This window comes from Erinaceus europaeus, chromosome 16 (assembly GCF_950295315.1).
Source record: "Erinaceus europaeus chromosome 16, mEriEur2.1, whole genome shotgun sequence".
Lineage (NCBI taxonomy): Eukaryota > Metazoa > Chordata > Mammalia > Eulipotyphla > Erinaceidae > Erinaceus > Erinaceus europaeus.
The window spans coordinates 55,756,625-55,783,312 of record NC_080177.1 but is presented as its reverse complement, the minus strand read 5'-3'; the positions used below and the strand labels follow the sequence as shown (position 1 = coordinate 55,783,312).

The 26,688-nt window shown below is 40.2% G+C and overlaps 1 protein-coding gene across 3 annotated transcripts in view; it reads left to right on the top strand.

Moving 5' to 3' along the window:
* Nucleotides 1-26,688, top strand: part of FMN1 (formin 1) — a 446,009-nt gene that overhangs the window by 90,230 nt on the left and 329,091 nt on the right. For all 3 annotated transcript variants that reach the window (XM_007521682.3, XM_060175174.1, XM_060175177.1), the window contains exon 2: nucleotides 8,771-8,949. In XM_007521682.3, the coding sequence (XP_007521744.2) occupies nucleotides 8,771-8,949 (179 nt within the window). The remainder of the gene's footprint in view (nucleotides 1-8,770; nucleotides 8,950-26,688) is intronic.

The following is a 26,688-nucleotide window of genomic DNA, read 5'->3' as shown; positions in this document are numbered from 1 at the left end:
AGTTTCGTGTGTTTAACCGTTAGGAATGATATGTAATTGGATACCTTAGAGGTGCCCTGTTAGGGAAGCTGCTCTGTCAGGGAATGATCAGCCACTTACTCAGAACTACTACATTCGTTGACGTCAATTCTAGTTTTAGGGCTTAGGCAGATTTGGGATCTGCTGCACTGGAATGCTATGAGGAATGCTTATGAGCTTAAGTCTTCTTTTTCTCTTCGTTGACAAAAAACAAATAGTCCTCCTTAACCTGAGTGTAAGGTGTTTAACACACCCTCACTCTATACTGGTTTTTTCACTGAAAACAGAGATTTGTCTATATCCCCCTCCCATTGACCCTTCATCTGAAACTCAGGAAGTTTCCCTGGAATAAACAGTTTTGATCACAGCTCAGTATCAGGCACATTCTTACTAGGTGCATTTTGCCATTGAAGATATAAAGACTCAAAGAAGACTGGCAATCAACCAACGTCATACCCCAGTAAAGTTCATAGTCAGGAATGAGTTCCACTGATCAAGCCATTTACAGTCAGTTCTTTCTCACTCAAACCTCTGTCTTCCCATTGGTGGAATGGCAACAATATCCTTCTCTCAAAACAAAATAGTCCCTTAGGACCTGGATTTATGTCTGCATATGTCACTAGCTGAGTATGTTGGAAATAGCTTCTCCACTTTCGGTTTCTTCAATTATAACATGAACATGATGGGAAAGTATACAAGTTTTTTGTTTGTTTGTTTGGTTGATTTTTGTTTCTTAACCATGAGCACTGCTGAGCTTTGGCTTATGGTGATGTAGGGGATTGAACCTGGGACTTTGGGGCCTCAGGAATAGAGTCTCTTTGCATAACCCCTACCCTACAAGATCCTTTCTAGCTCTAAATTATTTTCAAATCTAATTTAACTTAAACCAATGTTTAAAAAATTCTGGTGTGTTTATCTGATGGATAAAGGTGCTCTCCTAATAGAATACTGACATAACCTGCTTCCCAGTCCTTCCTACTTTCTCACCCCCCTATTAACTTCCCTCTATCTTTCTACAGCTTCCACCTGTCCAAGCTCACAATTTCTCTTGCTACACATTTCTGGTGAAGAGAAGTAGATACTGTGATGAATAGAGAAGATTCAGAATATTTAACAAGCTAGTATAGTGGCATTAGATCATTTACCATCACTAAAAATTAAACTGGGGCAATGGGCTTGGGAAGCATTTGATCCCAGCCCTGAGACTATAGTTGGCCAAAGCTGTATTGTTTTCGTCTTTTTCTTTTGCCTCCAGGGTTATTGCTGGGGCTTCATGCCTCCACTATGAATCCACTGCTCCTGGAGGCTATTTTATTCCTTTTGTTGCCCTTGTTGTTTTATCATTGTTGTGGTTATTGTTATTGTTATTATTGCTGTCATTGTTGTTGTATAGGACAGAGAGAAATCAAAAGAGGAGGGGAATACAGAGACGGAGAAAGACAAACACCTGCAGACCTGCTTCACTACTTGTGAAGCGACCCCCCTGCAGGTGGGCAGCAGGGGACTTGAACTGGAATCCTTACACCGGTCTTGTGCTTTGCGCCATGTGCACTTAACCTGCTGTGCTACCGCCCGCCCCCACCCCCAGCCCCATTTTAGTCTTTTTATATACAGACATGAATACCTACACACACATTCATACACCTTCTCTACAAAAGTACTAAATAATGACACTATCCATTAGCTACACATTTAAATTGCTCTCTTGAGTACATGCTTGAACAATATAACAGAAGACAACCTGTCTACCTTTGCATATCAGCTGTGATATTCATGACTGAGGAAACTTCATCTCTTTGGATTTTGTTCAAGTCAGATATGATGGATGGCCTTGGGAACTTCAACATATGAATAAAAAACTCATGAGAGTTTCACACTGAGGATTCCCTCTCTTAAGAGACATAACTTCATCATTGCTGTCAAGTCAGGGCCTGGTAGGATGGGGTAATTAGAGGAGAAAGGCTGGAGAGTATTATAAGTTTGTTTCTTTGGGACTTTATCCATATCTGATTATATTATTATATTATACTATGCTATACTATATACTGTATATTACTATATTATAATTATATTATGCTACATTATATATTGTTTACTATTGTATGTTTGTAAACCCCTCTTTGGAAGTATGTGTATGTGTATATATAAATATATATAGGTATATATATGAATATGTAGATATATATATAATTAAATATATTAGATAATTAAAGACCATGTCTAGTAAATAAGATTATTTTTTAAGAACTTAAATGTAGTTTGTATGTGTGGGTCTTGGCATGAATGAGGAAATGTTTATGGCATGAGTTTTTGCTTGATTTTTTCAAATCTGATACATTAAATAATTATTTAACACAAATTACAAAATAAAAATATTGCAGCCTTGGAGCCTTCTCAGATGAAAGGGTTGACATTTTAAATAGGTATAATGCTCCTGGTGAGGGGGCTGGGGCAGAGAGCTTACTAGGTACCTATTTCAACAAATAAATCCCACATCTCAGTGACTCACCACAAATATTTATTGTTCTGATTTATTGGTCCTGAAAACTGGCTAAGGTCCACCTGTTCTGATCTGGATTCCACTGAACTTGGCTCCAGGAGGAAGAACTATGTGAGAGTTGCTACTACATCTAAATCCAGGCTCTCCAGAGCTTGCTGTCTCCTGATGATAGTGAAAGCAGTGCAGGGTGTAGAAGCATACAATACCTCAGGAATGGGGCAGTTATATGTCCCACGTGTAACTCACTACAGCAAGTCACATGGCCAGACACAATATTCACGGACCAGAGGAAACAGACCACATCTACACCAGTGGGCACGGGGCGGGGGGGAGGGAGTTTGGTTGGTTAAAAAGACAGCTAGAAAAAGGCCTGAAATGCATAATCAACATGCAGGGAGGGCCAGGGTGATCATGTAATGATTAGGCAAAAAGACTTTCATTCCTGAAGCTTAGAGGTTTAATTCTTTTTTTTTTTTTTTTTTTAAGTTTAAGAAAGGAGACATTAACAAAACTGTAGAATAGGAGGGGTACAACTCCACACAATTCTCACCACCCAATCTCCAGATCCCATCCCCTCCCCTGATAGCTTTCCCATTCTCTATCCCTCTGGGAGTATGGACCCAGGGTTGCAGAAGGTGGAAGGTCTGGCTTCTGGAATTGTTTCCCCACTGAACATGGGCGTTGACTGGTCGGTCCATACTCCCAGTCTGCCTCTCTCTTTCCCTAGTAGGGTGGGGCTCTGGGGAAGCAGAACTCCAGGACACATTGGTGGGGTCGTCAGTCCAGGGAAATCTGGTCAGCATCATGCTGGCATCTGGAACCTGGTGGCTGAAAAGAGAATTAACATACAAAGCCAAACAAATTGTTGAACAATCATAGACCTAAAGGTTGGAATAGTGCAGATGAAGTGTTGGGGTGGAATATTCCCTGCAGGCTCTTGTGTACTTCTGCTTTTAGGTATATATTTTTCCCTGGTTTATAGAAACTTGTGAACATATGCTCTATCTCAGGGGACCTGGTCTATATCTAGGTTTGGGGACTTTATTGGGTAGTAGACCACCTGGAATGGAATTAGAGAATACTATGAAAGGAAAGGTCTCACCTGAGTGATGAAGCTGAAGGGTTGTCATTCCACACCTGAAGTCTCTGGACACAGTCTTAAGTGAAGCATGCTGGGGTGGCACTCGTTGCATTTATTAGGTTGTGATCGGTGGATGCTATATTATTTGATATGGATTGAGAGAAGCATGCAGGAAAGTGGGCCCCACACTAAGGTTCCAGGACTGGGGGAAATATAGGCTCTATAGTGGAAATGTGACGTTCCTGCTGTCTTAGGGTTCAAGAAGACAATGGAGGTTCAATTCTTGATACTGTCATAAGCCAGAGCTGAGCATTGTTCTAGTAATTAAACAAATGAAAACAAAGAAATAAATGAAGAAGTGGAAACAATAATTCAATAAACCAGTGTAAAGACTCTTCACTCCATTTGGGAATGATGAGCTCTAAACCTGCTTCTGGTATTACTTTTCCTTTTTGTCTGCTTCCTTGATAGCAATAATTGACAACAAATCCCAGTCTGACACTGTAGGTTAGCATCAGGAATTACAGCTCCTCCTCTGCATGGTTGGGCAAAGCACAGACTTTTCAAGGTGATTCCAAGGTAAGTCACCTCCTTGTACTGTGGCTGTATTATGTGTTGTGTTAATATCAGTCTACCATAAAATGAATCTCTGTGTGTGTGTGTGTGTGTGTGTGTGTGTGTGTGTGTGTGTGTGTGTGCGCATATGTGGCCCATCAAGCTGTCAGTATGTCTTTAATAAACAAAGTAATTAATAAATATAAAATGTAAAACAGATGTCTAGTATGTAGTTAAAAGGGAAAAAGACATGACTAAACTGTTCAACTATTTTTTTACATGTTCAATGAAAATCTAACTATTCAAAGTCTACTTGTCAGAAAATTAAATGATGCTTAACTTTCTTGCATAATATTCTCGCCTAAAATCAGGCCACCATGTTCTCTCCTTATTAAATGTATTTAGTGAAGAGAACAGTGAGATTTCTATTTTAATGAATACAGATACTTGCCTTTTTAAAATTTTTATTTATAAGAAGGAAATACTGACAAAAACCATAGCATAAGAGGGCTACAACTCCATACAACCCCCACCACCAGAACTCCACATCCCATCCCCTCCCCTGATAGCTTTCCTATTCTTTATCCCTCTGGGAGTACGGACACAGGATCATTATGGGGTGCAGAAGGTGGAAGGTCTAGCTTCTGTAATTGCTTCCCCACTGAACATGGGCATTGGCAGGTCGATCCATACTCCCAGCCTGTCTCTCTCTTTCCCTAGTGGGGCAGGGCTCTGGGGAAGCGGGGCTCCAGGACACATTGGTGGGGTTGTCTGCCCAGAGAAGTCCGGTTGGCATCAGGGTAATATCTGGAACCTGGTGGCTGAAAAAAGAGTTAACATATAAAGCCAAACAAATTGTTGACTAATCGTGAACCTAAAGTTTGGAATGTTGCAGATGAAAACTTGAGGGTCTCTGTTTTGTAGATAGTTAGTGGGCCTTTTTTTAAACTACTCAAAGATTTGTGTTCATATATATACCTCTCCATTCTAAGTGTAATTTGTAAGTTTGTTATAGTCTTTCTAAAGGTAAATTTGTTCTATGTTCTCACTTACCTTGTTGACTTGTGACCTTACTATAATGGCCCTTACCAAAAGTATTATGCATCGAGTTACCTTGTCTGTTTTCTTCAGAGGGATATTGTCTGGTAAAAACATTAGGTGTTAGAAATTGGCCAGGTAGTGGCACACCTGATTAAAGTACACATTACAGTGCATGAGGACTCAAGTTTAAGCTCCAGTCCCCACCTGCAGGGGGGAAGTTTCACAAGTGGTGAAGCAGGGCTGCAGGTGTCTCTCTGCCTCTTTCCCTCTCTAGCTTCTCATTAACTCTCAATTTCTCTGTCTCTATTCAGTAATGAATAAATAAACATATATTTTTTAAAAAGAAATTGACCCTTTCAAATTAAAGCGATTTCATTTTTTCTGCTTAAAGTTTTTTTCCCGACAATTACAAAGAAGTTTACTGATGGATTTAAAAATTTTTTTAAATATATGATTTACATAATTTTCTCATGTGTTCTCTGCCTAAACTTTATGTTGCCTCTCCTCTACAAAAAGTGAATTGGCGGGGCAGGCAGTGGTGCACTTTACCATGAGCAAAGACCCAGCTTTGAGCCCCTGAGTGGTGAATCAGTTCTGTGGGTATCTGTTTTTTCCCTTTTTATCTCCCTGTTCCCTCTCAACTTCTCTCTGTCCTTCTAATAAAGGAAAGGAAATAAAGTGAAAATATGGCCACTGGGAGAGGTAGATCCATAGTGCAAGCACCAAGCCACAATGATAACCCTGGTGGCAATCAAAATAAATAAATAAATAAATAAATTGTTCACACCCCATGCCTCTTTAATACAGCTTTGGAGAGTCACTGCAGGGTATGTGAGTGTGTTTGTGTTTATATTTGCATATATTTTACATATATGGATATCTAAATTGTATGCAATTTTTAAATTTTTATCTAAGGACATTGGATCTTGGTTATTGTGAGAATTTACTTCTCTTTTATGTCTAAATGATAAACATCTGTTGACCAGACAATGTGCTTTTGATGATATAGATGTCTTACCTTAGATGTTGTGTATCATGTACTCTGTGGTGTATAAATTATGCTTTCTATTGCTTTACTAATATGTTAGTCCAAAATAACCCAAAGAGAAGGGATTTGAAATGAAGAATGTGATGAGCGGTTAATACCTTGTACACAATAAGGTAGCATGGGGAAAGTTTGCCCAAACCTCTAAAGAGGTTTATTTCCTCTCTTCTTGACAAATATGAATGGAAATATTCTAGGAGAGAGCACGAGCCATATAAATGGAGAGGGCAGGGGTATGACATTTCTTCCCTTCATCTATTAGACAATGGCCATTCCCCACCTGCAGAAGGAAAGCTTCACAAGTGGTGAAGCAGGTCTGCAGATGTCTCTCTGTCTCTCTTCCTCTCTATCTCCCCCTTCCTCTTGATTTCTGGCTGTCTCTAGCCTCTAAATAAATATTATAATAATTTTTTAAGAAATAGTATAAAAATAATTTTTTTAAAAATGGTCTCTACTCCCTTCCTCTTGGGGTCACTTTGAGGATAAAGTGGAAGATCTTGACAGAAAGGGCCCTTCCTCAGATCCTTCTAGGCTAATTAGTCCCATACTGTGTCTTTGAGTAGGAGCAGAGGCACTCTAAGTTAATGTGACCCTGACCCACATCCCAGGAGACAGTCTGTAGGGGAACATTAGGTAGCAATAAGCAGATGAAAAAAGTTCTTATTCTAAGACATATAACCCAGGTAAAAGACGAGCCTGCTGATAACCTTTAACACCCCCTATGTCTGCAGAGGCAAGAGTAGACTCCCAAGGCTCTACACCTTCACTTTCTCAGTGGCCACAGATAGATGTTTCATGGAAAACCTGACATAGGACAATGGGAGAGACATCATGATCTGTATCATCTTCACTTGCAAGTACAGTCAGAGACCAACAAACCAACAACTAGCAAATTCTGGGTTCTTTTCAATTTCTTTCTTTCTAATGTGCTACCTTCATATAAAGGAGAGACACATGCCAGGCCACAGTCCTTTTGTTAACTGGCTTATTCTCAGCTCAGATTACTTGTAAGTCAGGTTTTAAGCATAGTAGAAGTTGTTGGCTGACTTTGGGTCACTGCCAAGGAGACACTGTTACAAGGATTATGTATCATAAACACCCACTCATAAATCCAACAGTCTTCTCAGTTGCAAAAGTACACTAGGCTTAAACCTTTAACTTCTGCACAGTTGCCCAAAAATTTATCAAAGCTGCTTTCTGGAAATTTATGGAAGACTAGGAACTTGAGAACTACTTGGGCTTTAGAGGCAATTTTGTCTAGTTTTCTCCAGACTACACTCCAGTGGAACACTTGTGACCTGCAACCTCTTTAACAGGGATCACTTTAATGGCTTCTGTGGGAAAAGAAGTTTGGAAAGCATTATTACAGAGTTCAGTTTCTTGACTGGAAGACATTTCAAGGTCCTCAGTGTGATGAAATGACTCATCACAAAGGAATACTTCAAGCAGCTTTCCTTATACTTATTTGTCCTTTTGTTGTAGAACAAATACTTTGCCATTTCACAAATTCCCAGGAGAGACCATAGAGTCTATGGTTAATGGCATGGCCTCTAGCATTTACCTACCTGGGTTTAATTCCTACATTTGCCATTTGCTTACTTGAAGACCTATAGCAAATTACTTAATCTCTTTATGCTTCAGTTTCTCTAAGATGGAGACACTAATGGCATCTATCTACAGGTAGATTTATTTTTAAAAAATTAAAGGTCACAGGAATATGCTTTACTATTAACATTATGTCATATAACATAAGACCGAGTTAACTTTATACCCTCACTTTGGAGGTGGGAAGTGTGTCCCAGACACTTGACCTTTCATGACTGCACTAATTTAACAGTGTCAATGTGCATCACACACCCATCCATTCTATTCCCTAAAATGAACAAGGCACATTTCTTGTCCATGAAGAGCACACAGATATGGCCAGGTGATAGTATATCTGATTGAGTACACATTTTACAATGCTCAAGGATCTGAGTTCAAGCCCCTGGTCTCCACCTGCAGGGGGGAAAGCTTCACAAGTGGTGAAACAGTACTTCAAGTATCTCTCTTTCTCCTCTCTCTCTCTTTCTCTCTCTCCCCTCTTCCTCTTAAATTCTATCTATTCAATAAATAAAATGAATTTTTTAAAAAAAGAGCATGCAGATAGGTTGGCTCAGGTGAGGCCATTCAGTGATCAAGTCACCAGCCCAGCCTCCTAACTTCTTTCTTCCAGCTTATTCTCTATTTCTATTTTGAATGAGAAGGATTTGGTCAGCTCGGGTTGGTCAGCAAGATTAGGGTGCGTAGGGCACAGTTCATGAAATTACTTTTTTTTTAATTGGGGGTGAGGAGTGAGGAGTGTTAATGTGATCCATAAAGAGTAGTCAGGAGAAGCACTTTGAAAGGAAAGAAAACTCTAAAACTAAAACTTGGGCAAAGGAAGTAAATGGTAATACAAAGTGGCAGAAGTAGGAGTACTCAAATATGGCTGTCTTGAGTGAAGTTTTCCTAGCCATTTTCTCATAGATACTCTTTTCTGTTTGCCTAGGTATCTCCTCTGAGGGCTTCCCCCAAGACTACTTCTCTGAACACACAGCAACAAAAGACTTTCCCAATAGGGATGGAACCACATGGGTCCTGGGCTACAGAACAGGACCCACCTATTCATTTTTGCTGCATGATGATAGAGAGAAGCCAAACAGAAATGACTTGTACTTGGATCTCTATGTAAGTAGAAATCTTTATGTTTGTGTTATGTCATGATATATTTGTGCTGTGTTTGTGATCAGAGTTAGATTACATATGCATTTAAATTATCAACATAACGACATTGGAGTTTTTTTGTTGATGTTGGTCATTGTCTTAAAAAAAAAAAGCATTAGCTGCAGAAAATATATATATTGGTTACCTAAAAATTTTGTTCTAGAAATTGACCAGAAATTTTTGTTGTCACTGGGGCTTTACTGCCTAGGTCAACTTTTTCCTGTAGAAAGAGATGGAGGGGGAGTCGGGCTGTAAGGGAGTCGGGCTGTAGTGCAGCGGGTTAAGCGTACGTGGTACAAAGCGTAAGGATCCCGGTTCGAGCCCTGGCCCCCCACCTGCAGGGGAGTCGCTTCACAGGCGGTGAAGCAGGTCTGCAGGTGTCTATCTTTCTCTCCCCCTCTCTGTTTTCCTCTCCTCTCTCCATTTCTCTCTGTCCTATCCAACAACAATGACAATAATCATAATGACAATAATAAGAACAACAAGTACAATAAAAGGGAGTAAATAAATAAAATAAATATTAAAAAAATAAATTAAAAATAAAATAAAATAAAAAGATAATAAGAATAAATAAAAAAATAAAAAGAAAGAGATGGAGGGAGAGAGTAAAAGGTACCATAGGACCAGAGCTTCCTCCATGGTAGTGGGGGTTAGGCTTGAACCTGGGTTAAGCATCTGAGAAAGCAGGTGATTTCTTGGGAGTGTTACCAACCATATTTCTCATATGTTTAACCCAAGTGAGTTATCTTGCTGGCCCTAGAAAAAAAATTTTCACTAGACACTTAACTGAGTGATTTGAGAGGACTCTGTTCACATAAAATGTGCTGCCTAAACCTTATAGTGGCAGTGCCCCCTTGCTGCTAGTCAGCTCACAATTTCATTTTTCTAAGAGTTCAAGAACAAATATTAGCCTACTGCTGCCAGGCAGTGGCACACCTGGTTAAGTGCTTGTATTACCACGCACAAAGACCCAGGTTCAAGCCCCTGGTCCCCACCTGCAGGGGGAAAGCTTCACAAGTGGTAAAGCAGTGCTGCAGGTGTTTATCTTTCTCTCCATCTCACCTCCCACACCCTGTTAATTTATCTCTTTTCTATCAGATAAAATAAATAAATAGTTAAAAAATTAAAACAAAAACAAATATTAGCCAACTGATATCTTTGGTCTTATCCAATAAAATCTAAACAACACCTCTTCCTTGCACATTCTTCAACCTTTCTCCCCAGTTATCCAAGTCAAAGATAAGGCAGAAATTTTTGAGTACAGGCTGGCTCATTAACAATGGTCTTTTCCTTCTCATTCAACCCCATATTCACTGGCACAGGACACTGAGTATAGAGCAAGGGGTAAGGCACATAGTAGATGGCCTGATAGAACGAAGACTGACAGGATGTAGACTGGGAAATGACACAGTGGACAAAGCATCGGCGCCTCAAGCATGAAGTCCCAAGTTGCCAGGATCGTGCCAGGATCCCTGGCATCACATGTTCCAGAGTGGTGCTCTGGTTCTCATACCCTCACCCCCATAAGTAAATATAATCCTTCTTTATAAGTCTGCCAGGGCAGTATTTCCATCACCTCTCACCACTTTCCAGTTCCCTGTCAGAGATGAGGTAAACCCCAGGAATCTAAGAAGAACTTTTCATTTAATTTCTTTTCATTAACTTTAATGCCTACTAATACTCATGTCTCCCATTTTGTTAATATTAAATTAATTTTTAGTTTTTATTTATTTTATGAGAGAGTCACTTCAGACCACCATTCTGCCACATTGTGGTGCTGAGACCAAACACAGGGCCTCATGCAGGTAAAGCATGCACTTCACCACTGAGCCACCTGCCCCTATTGTCTTTTAATAGCTTCAGCTCGTTACTTTCAGGCCTAGAAGTATGTGCTTGTATGTTTGGTGAGCCTGAGTTAGGTGTCATATGCAGATGACTTTCTTAAACATCTGAGAACAGAATAACCTTGCATGCTCATAGTAATAAAACTCTAACTCAGAATCATAGTTACAAGATGACATTTTAGAAAGACATTGGGTATTCTTTATTGTAAAAAATGAAGCAACAAAATAGTTCACTTGGAGAATGCAGTGCTTTGTCATTAGCACAGCTAGCCCCCACCAAACTGAAAGAAGCTTTCCTGCTGTAGTCTCTTCCATTCTCTCTCTCTCTCTCTCTCTCTTTACCTCTACCTCTATAAACAAACAAACAAAAAAAGTGAGGTTTTTAACTAAAGTAAAAAGATAAAAAATCTGCAACCATTCACATGACAGTTTGGAAATGTGTCAAGTTTGGGGTTCTGTCCCACTGTCTAAAAAGTTGTACATCTAGAAAGGTGCTCAAAAAAGAAGTGTAACAGTGACATCTGTTGGCCAGTTTGATTTAGGTTGCATTTGCTGTAACAGCAAACTTGGAGACTGAGTGCTGAGTCTGAATTGAGAGGATTTGATGGAGGGACAGAGGTACTTGACTGGGGAGTGTGGGATGGTTAACATTCCCAAGAGGTATGAAACTGTACTTCTTTAAAAAAATTTTTTTATTATGTTTATTTATTGGATAGAGAAAACCAGAAATGAAGAGGGAAGGGGACTATAGAGAGGGAGAGAGACAGATAAACACCTGCACCTCTGCTTCACCACTTGCAAAGCTTTCCCCCTGCAGGTGGGGACTGGGGGTTCAAACCCTGGTCCTTGCACACTATAATGTGTGTGCTTAACCAGGTGCACCCCGCCAAAAAAAAAACTGTACTACTAAAACATTTATAGTCTTATACACCAAGGTCTTCTCAAAAGCAAATACATTATAAGAAGGAAAGGGTGGGGGGAAGGAACTGCTTTCTAGTCTGTTTTATATATTTTTTAAATTTCTTTATTAGGGAATTAATGTTTTACATTCGACAGTAAATACAGTAGTTTGTACATGCATAACATTTCTCAGTTTTCCATATAACAATACAACCCCCATTAGGTCCTCTGTCATCCTTCTTGGACCTGTATTCTCCCCACCTACTCAACCCAGAGTCTTTTACTTTAGTGCAATACGCCAATTCCAGTTCAGGTTCTACTTGTGTTTTTTCTTCTGATTTTGTTTTTAAACTTCTGCCTGAGAGTGAGATCATCCCATAGTCACCATTTTTTATAGCTGAGTAGTGTTCCATTGTGTATATATATCACAACTTGCTCAGCCACTCATCTGTTGTTGGACACCTGGGTTGCTTCCAGGATTTGGCTATTACAAATTGTGCTGCTAAGAACATATGTGTACACAGATCTTTTTGCATGGGTGTGTTGGGTTCCTTAGGATATATCCCCAGGAGAGGAATTGTAGGATCATAGGGTCGGTCCATTTCTAGCCTTCTGAGAGTTTTCCAGACTGTTCTCCACAGAGTTGGACCAATTTACATTCCCACCAGAAGTGCAGGAGGGTTCCTTTGACCCCACAACCTCTCCAGAATTTGTTGTTGTTACCTTTTCTAATGTATGACATTCTCACAGGAGTGAAGTGGTATCTCCTTGTTGTCTTTATTTGTATTTCTCTGACAAAGACTTGGAGCATTTTTTTTTTTTGCCTCCAGGGTTATTGCTGGGGCTCGGTGTCTGCACCATGAATCCACTGCTCCTGGAGGCTATTTTTTTCTTTTTTTTATTACCCTGGTTGTTTAATCATTGTTGTAGTTATTATTGTTGTTTTTATTGCTGTCATTGTTGTTGGATAGGACAGAGAGAAATGGAGACAGGAGGGAAAGACAGAGAGGGGGAGAGAAAGACAGACCCCTGCAGACCTGCTGTGAAGCGACTCCCCTGCAGGTGGGGAGCCATGGGCTCGAACTGGGATCTTTATGCCGGTCCTTGCACTTTGCGCCACATGCGCTTAACCAGCTGTACTAATACGTGACTCCCTGGAGCATTTTTCATGTGTTTCTTGGCCTTTTGGATCTCTTCTGTAGTGAATATTCTATCCATGCCCTCTTCCCATTTTTGGATGGGGTTATTTGTTTTCTTGTTGTTGAGTTTGGCATGTTCTTTATATATTCTGGTTATTAGCCTCTTGTCTGATGTATGGCATGTCAAGATCTTCTCCCATTCTGTGAGGGGTCTCTTGGTTTGGGTAATGGCTTCTTTTGCTGTGCAGAAGCTATTTAATTTGATGTGGTCCTATAGGTTTATGCTTGCCTTAGTCTTCTTTGTAATTGGATTCAATTCATTGAAGATGTCTTTGAAATTTATGCAGAAAAGAGTTCTGCCAATATTTTCCTCTAAGTATCTGATAGTTTCTGGTCTGACATCCAAGTCCTTGATCCACTTGGAATTTACTTTTGTATTTGGTGAAATGTAGTGGTTCAGTTTCATTCTTCTGCATGTTTCCAATACCATTTGTTGAAGAGGCTCTGCTTTCCCCCATTAAATAGTCTGGGCACCTTTGTCAAAAATTAGATGTCTATAGGTGTAGGGGCTTAGTTCTGGGCTCTCAATTCTAGTCTATTCTATTGTGTAACCTCTGAGTCCTTGTTGGTCTGAGCTCTCAGTTCACATCACAGCTACAAATATTCTAGGCTGCACTCATTTCAGGACCAGTCTCTTTTTGGAGACTGGTGCATTCCCTACCATTGCTGCTTTAAAGGCAAAATCTTGGGAAGGCCCACGAGAGGGTTTATGATGATGTTCCTGATGGAAGTGATCATTAGTGGTGGAGAGAGGGACCCATTAGAGGTCTAGGCCTATCATATTTGTGTGGGAATCCAAGTTCTTGAACTAGGGCCCCAGAATGGGGTAAGATGCTATTGACCCAAAAAGGCCATTATTAAGTGAGCCAATCTCTTGCCCTTACTTTGGATACTTCTTTATACCTTTTACATCATCTAATAGATTAAGTTGTAGTTGTAAGAAGTGAGAAAGATGACTACCAGGTTTAAAATGAGATAGAAGTGCTAAGAAAATCACCCCACAGAGCTCAATACAGTAAAGATTCTGTAGCTGCTAACAGGGATACTAAATGACTCCACATGCATTATCAAAAAAAAAAAGTTTTGTATTTATTTTGTTTTGTTAATTGTGAATATCTTCACATTATTATGATTTAATAATGGATTATAAGATTAAAACTTTACAGGGGTAAAGTCCCACACTGTACCTACCACTAAAGTCCTATGACCCCACCACCATCACCATTATGCATAACCACCATAGTTCTCACAAAGTCTTAGAGACAGTGTGGCTATTTTTCCTACCAATTTTATGTATTTTAAATCTCTGTATTTCACATATGAGCGAGCCATCTGTTAGTTGTCTGTTACCTCCTTACATTGCTACATTGCTAAGCTCAATCATCTTCTTTCCATCCTTTTTGTCCCCAGGGATACAATATCATCACTTTTTTAAATTGCAGAATAGTATTCCATTGAATATACATCCCATGACTCCTTTATTAAGTCATCTGTTGGATCTTTAGGCTGCTTCCACTCCTTGGCTATTGTGAATAATGCTGCTATGAACATAGGGGTATATATGTCCATTCCATTTAGGGTTTTCGTATTCTTTGGCATGAGAGTGTTTGCATAACCATTATACTATCTACCCCACTTTGGATATTTGGATATATGCCTAGGAGTGATATTTTCATATGCATTTTAATTTTTTTGCGTCATGTGCGCTTAACCCACTGCACTACCGCCTGACTCCATTTTAATTTTTTTGTTGAGAGAAATCAGCCTATCACTCCACCATGGCATTAGCGTAACCATGATGATAAGGTCCTTGCAAGTAAAGTAGATTAAAAAATAACAAGGTAGTATTTTTTTGTGAGTGAGTATGCTTATTTGTATTAATACATATGTAAGTGTGTGTATGCAAAATAAAGGCTCCAAAGTCCCAGGGTCAATCCCCCTGCACCACCACAAGCCAGGAATAAGCAGTGCTCTGGTGGAAAAAAAAAAAAATGGAGGGTGGGGAGAGAGAAAGAAATTATGGCCATTGGTCATATTATTAAGTGATCAAGGTGAATTATTGGTAGAATCAGGAAAGAATCACCATTTATCACAACTTTCTCATTACTCTAAGTCATGATAAAGCAGTTGATACACTCCAGTGATTGTAGTTCTAAATCCTATGAAATGTAACCATTTGTTCTCTATCAAATTAGTTTCCACTTTTGAATGGATATGGAAGATTGTTATCTCATATCTTATACCATTCCCTACACGTGCCTTGACATACATCTGTCCTTCTTGTATATTGCATGATAATGGCATATCTTGTGTGGTCTCAGATTTATACCAGCCATTGAATTAAGAGTGGCTGTGAAATTAATGAAACTATGAAATTTACTTTTCTTTGATCTTATTAATGATTATAGTAGCCCTTATTTTCTCTGTGTCAGTTCAGACACAGAATATAGTACCTGTTCTTGTACAATGTGAGTTTTTGAGTATATGCACAAAGACAACTTCTTATTTTGTGTTCAAATATAAGAGAACAGGGAATTTAATTAAATTTACAAAAAATGTGAGAAATTTGTTTAGAGTCTTAATTAAATAAGTTGTAGTTATTCAGTTGAAATATTTTATTTGGTTTCTCTAACATTCAAATGATGGGTTTTATTTATTTTTTTTTTGCCTTTTTTGAATGAATTCCATTTTTTCAGTCCCCTTTTCCATCTCAGAAACTGCATTTAGAGTGTTATGAATTTCAAATGGTCTCTTGAAACCCTGCTTTTTTTTTTTCTGTATGTATCATTTATGTTCCATATTTGCACTTCAGAAAAGAAGTTTTTTTTCTTTTTTTCAGAATAAACATGGAGATAGACACCTGCAGACCTGCTTCACCGCCTGTGAAGTGACTCCCCTGCAGGTGTGGAACTGGGGCACGAACCCGGATCCTTACGCTGGTCCTTGGGCATTGCCACGCACACTTAACCAGCTGCGCTACCGCCCGACTCCGTGCAGTTACTTTCTATTGCTTTTTGATTTTTACAGAACTTACTTAGCTCATCCTGATTTATTATTATCCTTTTTTTTTCTAAATTGCATTAAGAACTACAACAACTACATTAATATCCTATGTCTGAAGACCATAAACTTCCTCCCTTGCTCTAGAAAATAAGGAATCTTTAGTAAGGAAACTTAGATTTCCTCAGAAAACCCCACAATTCTTCTTAAAGTGTTGAAAATGACACTAATGTTACATATACATGTTTTATATAAATCCCAAATTAAAGAGATGCCAGATAAAGGTAATAATGAACACGTATCAAGGACCAGCGTAAGGATCCTGGTTCGAGCCCCTGGCTCCCCACCTGTGGGGGGGGGAGTTGCTTCACAGGTGGTGAAGCAGGTCTACAGGTGTCTATCTTTGTCTCCCCATCTCTGTCTTCCCCTCCTCTCTCGATTTCTCTCTGTCCTATCCAACAATGACGACATCAATAACAATAACTACAACAAAAATAAAAACAAGGGCAACAAAAGGGTAAATAAATAAATATAATAAAATAATAATAATAATAGTGAACACATCTCAAGACTATGAAAATGTGATATCCCTCTCCCACACCCATTGATCCCTACAAAGCAGTACCTACATCATAGTTCTTGTTCTAGCGTTTGCCCTTCTTCCGTAGCCAGTCAACAGCGTCAGGTTGAGCCTGATGTAAAGTTTCGAGACCTCCTTTGAATCTGGAGAGGTGGCAGTCATTGACTATGTAATGATGGTCATTACTGAATGTCTGTAGCCAAGCCTTGGATTAGGAACATCAGAACATTTGATTCTTAGGACAGTTTTTTGAGTTAGATATTATCTTTCCCATTTTATAAATATAGGAATTGTTTAGGAGTTAAGAAATTGAACTAAGTGACATAGCTAGTGTGTGAGTAATAAGTCATACTCAACATTGCAACTTCGCAGTCTTCTCCTCTTTTTCCCTGTCTTCTCTTCAACTCAATTCGAAAATGGGATCAGAAGAGTCAGGTGGTAGCACAGCGGGTTAAGCCATGTGGCCAAAGTGCAAGGACCAGCATAAGGATCCTGGTTCAAGCCCCACCTCCCCACCTGCAGGGGAGTCACTTCACAGGCAGTGAAGCAGGTCTACAGGTGTCTGTTTTTGTCTCCCCCTCTCTGCCTTCCGCTCTTCTCTCCACTTCTCTCTGTCCTATCCAATAACAATGACATCAGTAACAACAACAATAATAACTATACCAACAATGAAAAACAGTAAGGGCAACAAAAGGGGAAATAAATAAATATAATTTTTTTAAAAAAGAAGAAGAAAAGGAATCAGAATGTGACAGTACCTGCTTTACTTTCTCCTCTGCAGTGTTAATATATTTGCGTATATTTCTGTGTTTCTATTTTACAATGACTAAATCATGTGAGTGGAGTCATGAGAGTCATTGCTGATTCAAACAGGGCTCAGAATCTCTGTGCTTTTTCAACTCCCTGTAAATTTTTCCTATTCTGCCTCTATCCTGCATTTCCATGTGAAAGAGCTGTTAGGAAATGCTAAGTCCTTTGACTTGCTGTCCTGAAAAGAAGAAACACTTCTGAATCAGATTGATGCATTTGAAGACCTGGCTCTGCCACTCACTGGCTGTGTAATTCTAGAGTTGACCTAATTTCTTGCAACAGCAGGAGTAACCCAAGTAGCAGTCCCCAACACAGCAGTCACTATCCATATGTGACTGTTTAATTAAAATGAAATAACATTAATAACTTAGTTTCTTGGTCACAGTAGCCACGCTGCAAGTGTTCAGAGGCCACTGTATCTACAGTATTGGGTGACAGATAGGAACATTTTCCATCATTGCAGAACCATGTATTGACAACACTAATCTGGAGAACCAGGTTAATGATGCCCTTCTTTTAGAACTGTAGGGAGGATCATGGCTAATGAAAGTTCACAAGGAAATACACAGTGTCTACCAGGGACAACAATGACACTATCAAAAAATGCCTGTTCTCATTCTTCTCATCCATGCTCTTTTCATCTGTCTTCATTTTGTTTTAGGTAAATCTTTACCTTCCCTATTTTATCTTTAACAAGATAAAATGTGAATCTGTGGAACACGAACTAATATTCTCGATAATTTTTGCTTTAAAATGTTTAGGAACGCAAAGAAAGATATATTCAAGAGTATAACCAGTGGCTGTCTAGGTTTAAAACTTGAGAGTCAAGATTTCAGCAAATATGATCTATCAGATTCCAGATCTGCACCTAAACTTTCACTGAAAGTGACTCTAGTCCCATTTAATTTCTTTCTCTGAAAATTCCAAAGTGATTATTCATATGGGGCATCAGTATTACTCATTTTTTTGAAAAGTTGAAAACCCTTCAGAAATATATCCCAGTAAACTCCATACATTATAGAACATTCCTCACCCTCCACAACCTACTCCATTTGGATTGTCTTGCCTTTCCTTTTTCCTCTTAATTATTTTATTTTGTCATAGACATTTCCAAGCAACCACTGATGCTTTTTGGTACATCGGTCTTAGAAATATTTAGCATTAAAGCCCTGACTAGTAATGTGCTCACTGTTTCAAGCTTGATTTTCATATTTGCCAAAGCAGGGTTATTGTTCAGGCTTGGTGCTAGCACTACAAATTCACCATGTTTTTTTTTTTTTTTTTCCCTGTTCTATTTTATTTAAAGGAAGGAAAGAAAGGAAGAGGACCTGGGCTCTTTTCTAGGACTGTCATTGCACCCTCCTTTCTAGCAGGGAGAAAGTGCTGGGGAACCTTTTCCTGCTAATTTCAGGAGTAGTGCATGGCTGTAGACTACAGAAAGACTGGGAGCAAATTATAAATTTGAGAGTTTTTTTCTCTCTCTCTCTCATTTTTTTTTTCCCTTTTCCTGAAATGAATGTGTGGTTTAAAAATCATCTTGAAGGGGCAGGCTAGTGCAGTGGGTTAAGTGGACATGGTGCGAAGCACAGGGACCAGTTGGAGTAAGGAACCCCCAGTTCCCCACCTGCAGGGGGGGTCGCTTCACAAGCAGTGAATTCACAAAGGTCTGTAGGTTTCTCTCTTACTCTCCCTCTCTATTTCTCCCCCTCTTCTCTGAGTTTCTCTCAGTTCTATCTAACAATAACAACAGCAATGGCAACAAAATGGGAAAAATAGCCTCCAGGAGCAGTGGATTTGTAGTGCAGGCACTGAGCCCCAGCAATAACCTGGAGGGAAAAAAAAATCATCTTGAAGTACAGGAAAAGTAATAAAACCCAGGGTGAAATTTGTCACCTTCACCAGTACCACCAGGGAAAACTTCAACCTAATTACTCTCTTCGGGTGACATAGATGGAAAAAGAAAAAAAAAAAATCCAGAGAAACACTTGTTCTGAGACACGAGGAGGGATCCACGGAATACTTGTCTTTGTTTTTAATTTTAATTTTAATTTTGCCTCCAGGGTTATCTCTGGTACTAGGTACCTGTACTACGAATTCACTGCTCCTGGTGGCTACTTTTTTCCTTTTGTTGTTTATTGTTGTTATTATTGTTGTTTTATTGCTGTCATTGTTGGATAGAATAGAAAGAAATCAAGAGAAAAGGGGAAGACAGAGAGGGGAAGAGAAAGATAGACACCTGCAGACCTGCTTCACCACTTGTGAATTGACCCCACACACACACACTGCAGGTGAGGAGCCAGGGACTCAAGCCAGGACCCTTGCACTGGTCTTTGCACTTCTTACCATGTACACTTAACCTGCTGCATTACCACCTGGCGCTCCCCCCCTTTTTTTTAATTGTCACCAGGTTTATCTCTGTTTAGCTCTATGTACCTGGTGGCCATTATTTTATTTTATTTTATTTTATTTTAATAAAGGGTGAGAGAGAGGGAAAGGATGAGAAAGAAAAAGGAAGAAAAAGGCTGAAAGAAGCACTGCTTTACCACTCATGAAAATTCATTCCTGTGGGTAGGGACTGGGGTCTTCAACCTAGGTCCTCAGGTGTGGTAACAAGTGCTTTCTTTTTCTTTTTTTTTCTTTTTCTTTTCCTCATTTCTTTATTATTATTATTATTTATGTAAGAAAGGAGACATTAACGAAACCATAGGATAAGAGGGGTACAGTTCCATACAATTCCCACCACCCGATCTCCATAACCCACCCCCTCCCCTGATAGCTTTCCCATTTTCCATCCCTCTGGGAGCATGGACCCAGGGTTGTTGTGGGTTGCATAAGGTGGAAGGTCTGGCTTCTGTAATTGCTTCCCTGCTGAACATGGGCGTTGACTGGTCGACCCATACTCCCAATCTGCCTCTCTCTTTCCCTAGTAGGTGGGTCTCTGGGGAAGCAGAGCTCCAGGACATATTGGTGGGGTCGTCTGTCCAGGAAAGCCTGGTTGGCATCCTGATGGCATCTGGAACCTGGTGGCTGAAAAGGGAGTTAACGTACAAAGCCAAACAAATTGTTGAACTATCATGGACCTAAAGACTGGAATAGTGCAGATGAAGTGTTGGGGGGTATTTCCTGCAGGCTCTTGTGTACTTCTGCTTTCAGGTATATATATTTCCCTAGTTAATGGGCGCGTGTGAACATATGCTCTATCTCAGGGGACCTGGACTATATCTAGGTTTGGGGACTTTATTGGGGCGTGGACTACCTGGAATGGAATTAGAGAATACTATGAAAGGAAAGGTCTCACCTGAGTGATGAAGCTGAAGGGTTGTCATTCCACACCTGAAGTCTCTGGACACAGTCTTAAGTGAAGCATGCTGGGGTGGCACTTGTTGTGTTGATTGGGTTGCGATCCGTGGATGCAATATTATTTGATTTGAATTGAGAGAAGTATGCAGGAAAGTGGGCCCCACCCTAAGGTTCCAGGACTGGGGGAAATATAGGCTCTATAGTGGAAATGTGAGGTTCCTGCTGTCTTAGGGTTCAAGAAGACAATGGATAGTTATTATTATCATCACATTATTTGGTGATAGGGTTAACTTTGAAAAGTCCCTTTGTTAGGGTTTGGGATATAATACCCAGCATCTTGTATATAGTTGTGCTACCAGTTGTTTCTGTTCTCCCTGGTCTAGGCTTTTGAGAGAGTCAACATATCAAAGACAGCCTACGTATTAAAAAGACTCAGTCTGTGTTTTAAGAAGTTCTAGACATATGATCAATTTTTCGCCTCTCATATTAATTAAATAGTGGTTTATATGTTTACACTTTAATAGGAGTGTACATAAACACCATTCCCACTACCAAAAGACTGTGTCCCATCCCATCTTTTCTTTTCTTTCTTTTTTTGCCTCCAGGGTTATCGCTGGGGTTGGGTGCCTGCACTATGAATCCACTGATCCTGGAGGGCACTTTTTTCCCATCTTGTTGCTCTTACTGCCCTTGTTGTTGTCAGATAGGACAGAGAGAAATTGAGAGAGGAGGGGAAGACAGAGGGGAGAGAAAGATAGACACCTGCAGACCTGCTTCACTGCCTGTGAAGCAACCCCCCTGCAGGTGGGGAGCCGGGGGCTCAAACCGGGATCCCTATGGCAGTCCTTGCCCTTTGCACCATGTGCTCTCAACCCACTGCATTACCACCGGACCCCTAATAAGTGCTTTCTTTTTTTTTTAATTTATTTTTTATTTAATAAAGGATAAATTAACAAAACCATAGGGTAGGAGGGGTACAAATCCACACAATTCCCACCACCCAATCTCCATATCCCATCCCCTCCCCTGATAGCTTTCCCATTCTCTATCCCTCTGGGAGCATGGACCTCTCCCAATAAGTACTTTCTATAGAGCGAACCACCACCCCAGCCTGAGGCATAGTAGGCTGTTCAGACCAAATGCCCTAGAAGGGGCAACTTCCTGTTAGGCTGTTAATTCATAGGTAAATACTTGTTTCATATTGACAAGGTTTAAAAAAATTCCACTAGGGACAGGGTATGGTATGCAAAGAGACTCGTGTCTGACGCTTCAAAATTCAATCCCCTGCACCACCATAAATCAGAGCTGAGCAGTGTTCTGGTTTAAAAAGATAAAAAGTATGGAACTATAAACTGTAATCTTACAATCTTTTGATCTACTATTAATCACACATAAAAATGGGAAAACTTTTGTTAGTTGATGTCATAATAAAGTTTTCTTTTATCTTATGAAAATCTATCATACCCATTTAGTACATAATCTGTGCCAGTCCAGTCATGGCTAAACATGTCACACACACACATGCACACACATTTCTTTAATGCCCTCAACACATCACATCAGAGGCATTCTTTGTTTCTAGTTTATAGGAGCAGAGTCTGATGTGAGCCCAGGACTTAGGGCCATACTGAACTTCTTTGTTCCAGTCTCTTGGAAACAGAGTTGGCAGTCAGCTGAGGTAAAGAACAAACACCTCATCACAGACCCCTGCAAGCGTCAACCCGGCTTTGACCTAGCATGTTATGATTGGGCCCTCCTCAATCGCTATCGAACAGGCCATGGCCAGTGCACCGCTATGTTCCACCGCTGGGGAGCCAGAGATGACCCGAACCGCCCCTGCGGCTCCAGACAGACTATGACCCATATAGTCAACGACTGCCACCTCTCCAGATTCAAAGGAGGTCTCGAAACTTTACATCAGGCTCAACCTGACGCTGTTGACTGTTTACGGAAGAAGGGTAAACGCTAGAAGAAGAAGGGCCATATTCCTAACTGCACTCTCCGAGAACCTTCATCACTTATATCCACTGCTTGCTTCTGTTCTTTCAGCTTCACAGACATACTCAGCCTCTCTTCTTCACTAGTAGAGTCTTCTTGCCTGTTTTAGACCTTCAACTCTTTCCCACAGAAACTTTGAAATTCCCAGATATACAATGGTGTTTTTTTTTAATTTTTAAAATTTTTTAATTTAATTATAGAATAGAGACAAAAAAGAATTGAGAGAGAAGGGGGAGACAGAGAGGGAGAGAGACAGAGAGACACCTGCAGCTCTGCTCCAATACTCATGAAGTTTTTCTCCTACAGGTGGGGATCAGGGCCTTGAACCTGCAGCCTTGAGCACTGCAATGTGTATGCTTAACCAGGTGTGCCACCTGGCCCCTGGTGTAGGTAGAAAATATTTCTAACCAGTTTTAGAAATAGTTTATACCAACAGTGCTCAACAGAGAGGGCCTTAATGGAGGGGTGGGGCTTTGGCTCACCTGGTTGGTGATGCTTAGTACTATGCACAAGGAGCAAGGTTCCAGACCCTGGTCCCCAACTGCAGCAATGACTGTAAAAGTCTTATCATTTCTCTCCCATTTTAACTCTCCCTCCCCTGAAGTTTCTCTCTGTCCTATGGAATGCCACATAGCAATAACCCTGAAGGAAAAAAAAAGGGGGGGAAGGTCTTAATGACTCAGGCCCGCCCCTTAGTAGGCAGGTTCAATGTGTTTTCTTTTGAGCCAATTAGTGTAAACAATCATTGGCTTTTGATAGGTGAGCCTGAGGGCTGGTATAAGAGTTGCATTCATTGGCTGGGGGAAATGCTGCAGAACTAACTAGAAAGTGAGGCAGGAGCCTGTTGCCTAAGGTAGTAGCTGACCTTCCCTTTCATTTGACCCTTCACAAATGTGGAAGCCCAGCCGACTGTGGAGACATTGGTGAGGAAAAAGGTAAGATCACATGCCAAAGCAGTAGAATGATGTGAGCTGGGTGTATAGGAGTTGGGACCCCTCATTTCCCATCTTGCTGCTGCACTTGGAGCTTTCTCTATTTTAAATGTCATCTTTAAAGCAAGAAGGTTGAGCAAGATTATTGCTGGTATTTTTGAAGTCCTATTTAGGGTCATAGAAATAGTTCAGCGCTAGAGTATAGGATTTAAATGCCTGAGGCTCTAAGTCCAATCTATGGATCTGTGTTACTACCACATGTCAAAGCTGAAAAACTATCTGGTCTCTCTCTTTCTCTCTCTCTCTCTCTCTCTCTCTCTCGAGTAAACCCACGGGTTGGGTTGTGACTCACCTGGTAGAGTGCACATGTTACCATGCATGAGGGTCTAGCTGTAAGGCCACCTTTTCTACCTGCAGGAGGGGAAGCTTCATGGGTGGTGGAGTAGTGCTACAGGTATTCCCTTTCTCCCTATCTCTCCCCTTGCTATCTCTCTCCCCTGTAAAAAAAAAAAAATAAGTATTAAAAAAAAAAAAAACAACTAAGGGCATAGTTCCATGCCATACCAGGAATGATGGAACTGTGCCAGCACCACTGCACCCCAGCAATAACCTTGACAGCAATAAAATAAAACAGAAATAAGTCTGGGACCAGCAAGGTAGCTTAACTAGCTAGTACCCCTGACCCTGGAGACAATATATATATATATCAGCTTGGAATGGTGAATCTGGGTAATGAGCCAAACAATCCTGCAGTGCTATTTAGCCTTTGATTCTACTTAAATTATCCCAGAATCTTAAATGTGATACCAGGTTCATTCCACAAAAATCTTTTTGGGTACTCGTGATTTTCTCCCATCAGATCTTTCTTTCCTACCAGACTTCATTCAATAAGTTAAAATACTTCAATAAGTTAAAAATACTTCCTGAACCCCAAACACTCAGATCTACCCTTTATCCCCCCCCCCACGCACTCATACCTTTCTTCGTAAGTTTACTTTCAGTGTTCATTGTCTTTTTATATTTCATGAAAAGTTTCCACACTTTTCCTTCACTAATTTTCACATTCTACTTATACTGGGAACCTCTTTGAACCACTTTCAAAGCTGGAAGCAATTATTCATTAAATTCAGGCCCCAAACCTGAATTAATCAGGTAAGGAGAAACATAAGAATTAAGTACCTTAGTATGATAAACTGTAACCTTGCTCACCTTACTTTACCCTTGCTTTCCTTTCTAGGGTATTTGGAGACAGGAGGGAAAAATTGTGGAGGGCTGGAGAGAGAACATATTTATACAAAAAGGCTTTCATGCCTGAGACACCAAAGGTCTCAGTCCCCAGTACTACCATCAATCATGGCAGAATAGTGCTCTGGGGAAGAGAGAAAGGGAGAGGGAGAGAGAGAAAGGAGAAAGAAGGGTCCAGTGAAATAGCTCACTTGGATAGTTTACTGCCCAGTCCTCATCATATTGAAGGAAGTTTCGTGCTGTGTTGTCTCTCCTCTCCCCTTCCTCCCTCCCCACTTTCTTCCTCTAGGATACACTTTTAAAAGTTTTCCCTTTAGGCAGTGCTTCTGCAACTTTTTTTTTTAATAACTGAGGTAACAGTATATAACACTGTGAAGGTCTCAGGGGTACAGTGTCTCACTTCAGAAACTGCATATCTCACATAACACCCATCCCAGACATTACCATTTATAACCAATCCATTGTCATCTCTCCCATAAGTCCTCTCAAACACCATTATGAAAACCAGCCATTTTTGTGATTAATAGTAGTTTACAAGATTGTAAGATTGCAAGGTATAGTTCCATACTGTACCACCAAAATTCTCTGTCCCCATCCTCCCAGTGATAATCATAATAGTTCTCACAAAATCTTAGAGACTTCCGTTTACTTGTTTATTTATTCATTTATTTATTTTTATTAAACAGTCTAGTGTCAATTAAGCTTACTGAGAGTCACAGAGCTCCTGGGATACTAGGTTCTTTTTGTTGTTGTTGTTGATGTCACTCTTTCAAGTTTATCTCACCAGGTAGTTATTTGTTGTAGTGCCAGAAAGTACAGCTGGTCCTGCCTGAATCTGAGAACAGCGAAATGGAAAAAGTATGAGAATCACTGGTAGTGAATTCTCCATACAGTAGGTGGAAAGCTAGCTCAGCAGGCCAGATTTGTGTCTTGCTATGCATGTGGCCTAGGTTCATATCCTGACACTTCACGGGAATGCCATAGCACCAGGGGAAACTTCATCTAATACTGTGGTGCTTCCTAACACCTCAACCCTTCTACCTACCCCTCTAGTGTCTTTGTATCTGAAAGAAAAGGTCAGCTGTGGAATGGTGAGATCTGGTTTGTGAGAGACCCAGCTCTAGGGGAAAAAAAAAAAAATCTCCACACAGATAAAATTCTGTTCTGTTTCCCAGATACTGATAGTTATTTATTTATATATTTAATTTGTTTTACCAGAGCACTACTCCACTCTGGTGTGAGGTTGAACCTGGTGCTTTGGAGCCTCAGGCATGAAAGTCACTTTGCATAACCATTGTGCCATCTTCCCTGCCCTTTTAAGTTGTTTTTTTTTTAATCTTTATTTATGACAGTACTGCTCAGCTCTGATTTGCGGTGGTGTGGGGATGGAACCTGGTGTCTTGGAGCCTCAGGCAAGAAGCCTTTTTTAACATATCTCCCCTACCCCAAACACTGATTGTCTTAAATATCTAATTATAATAAGCATTCTGTGGGTCAAATGCTACCTAATTATTTATTATGTGTATTTTAACTTAGCTGTTTAGGGTATTTCAGTTTTAGTTGGCCATATACCTAGATGTAACTATTAGTGAACTTTAAAAGTGACTTGGCATGAGAACAAAAGAGACCCAGGTAAAGGTTTTAAAGAGGAAGTCTTGATTGTCCTTGGCTTAATGTAGTAGAGGCTCCATAAGTAGTTATCAGAATAAGACTGAGATAACTGATGTCCAAAAGATATGACCATTTTCCCCCTGAAAATGGACAAGCATTGAATAGCCTCAATCTTCAAGATAAACCTATTGTTAGGTTGGGGAATGCAAGGAAAACACCCAGAGAGACCAGAGTGATGTAAAAAAGAGAGCCTTTATTTCTAGCCTGGGCATGGGGCTAGGGCC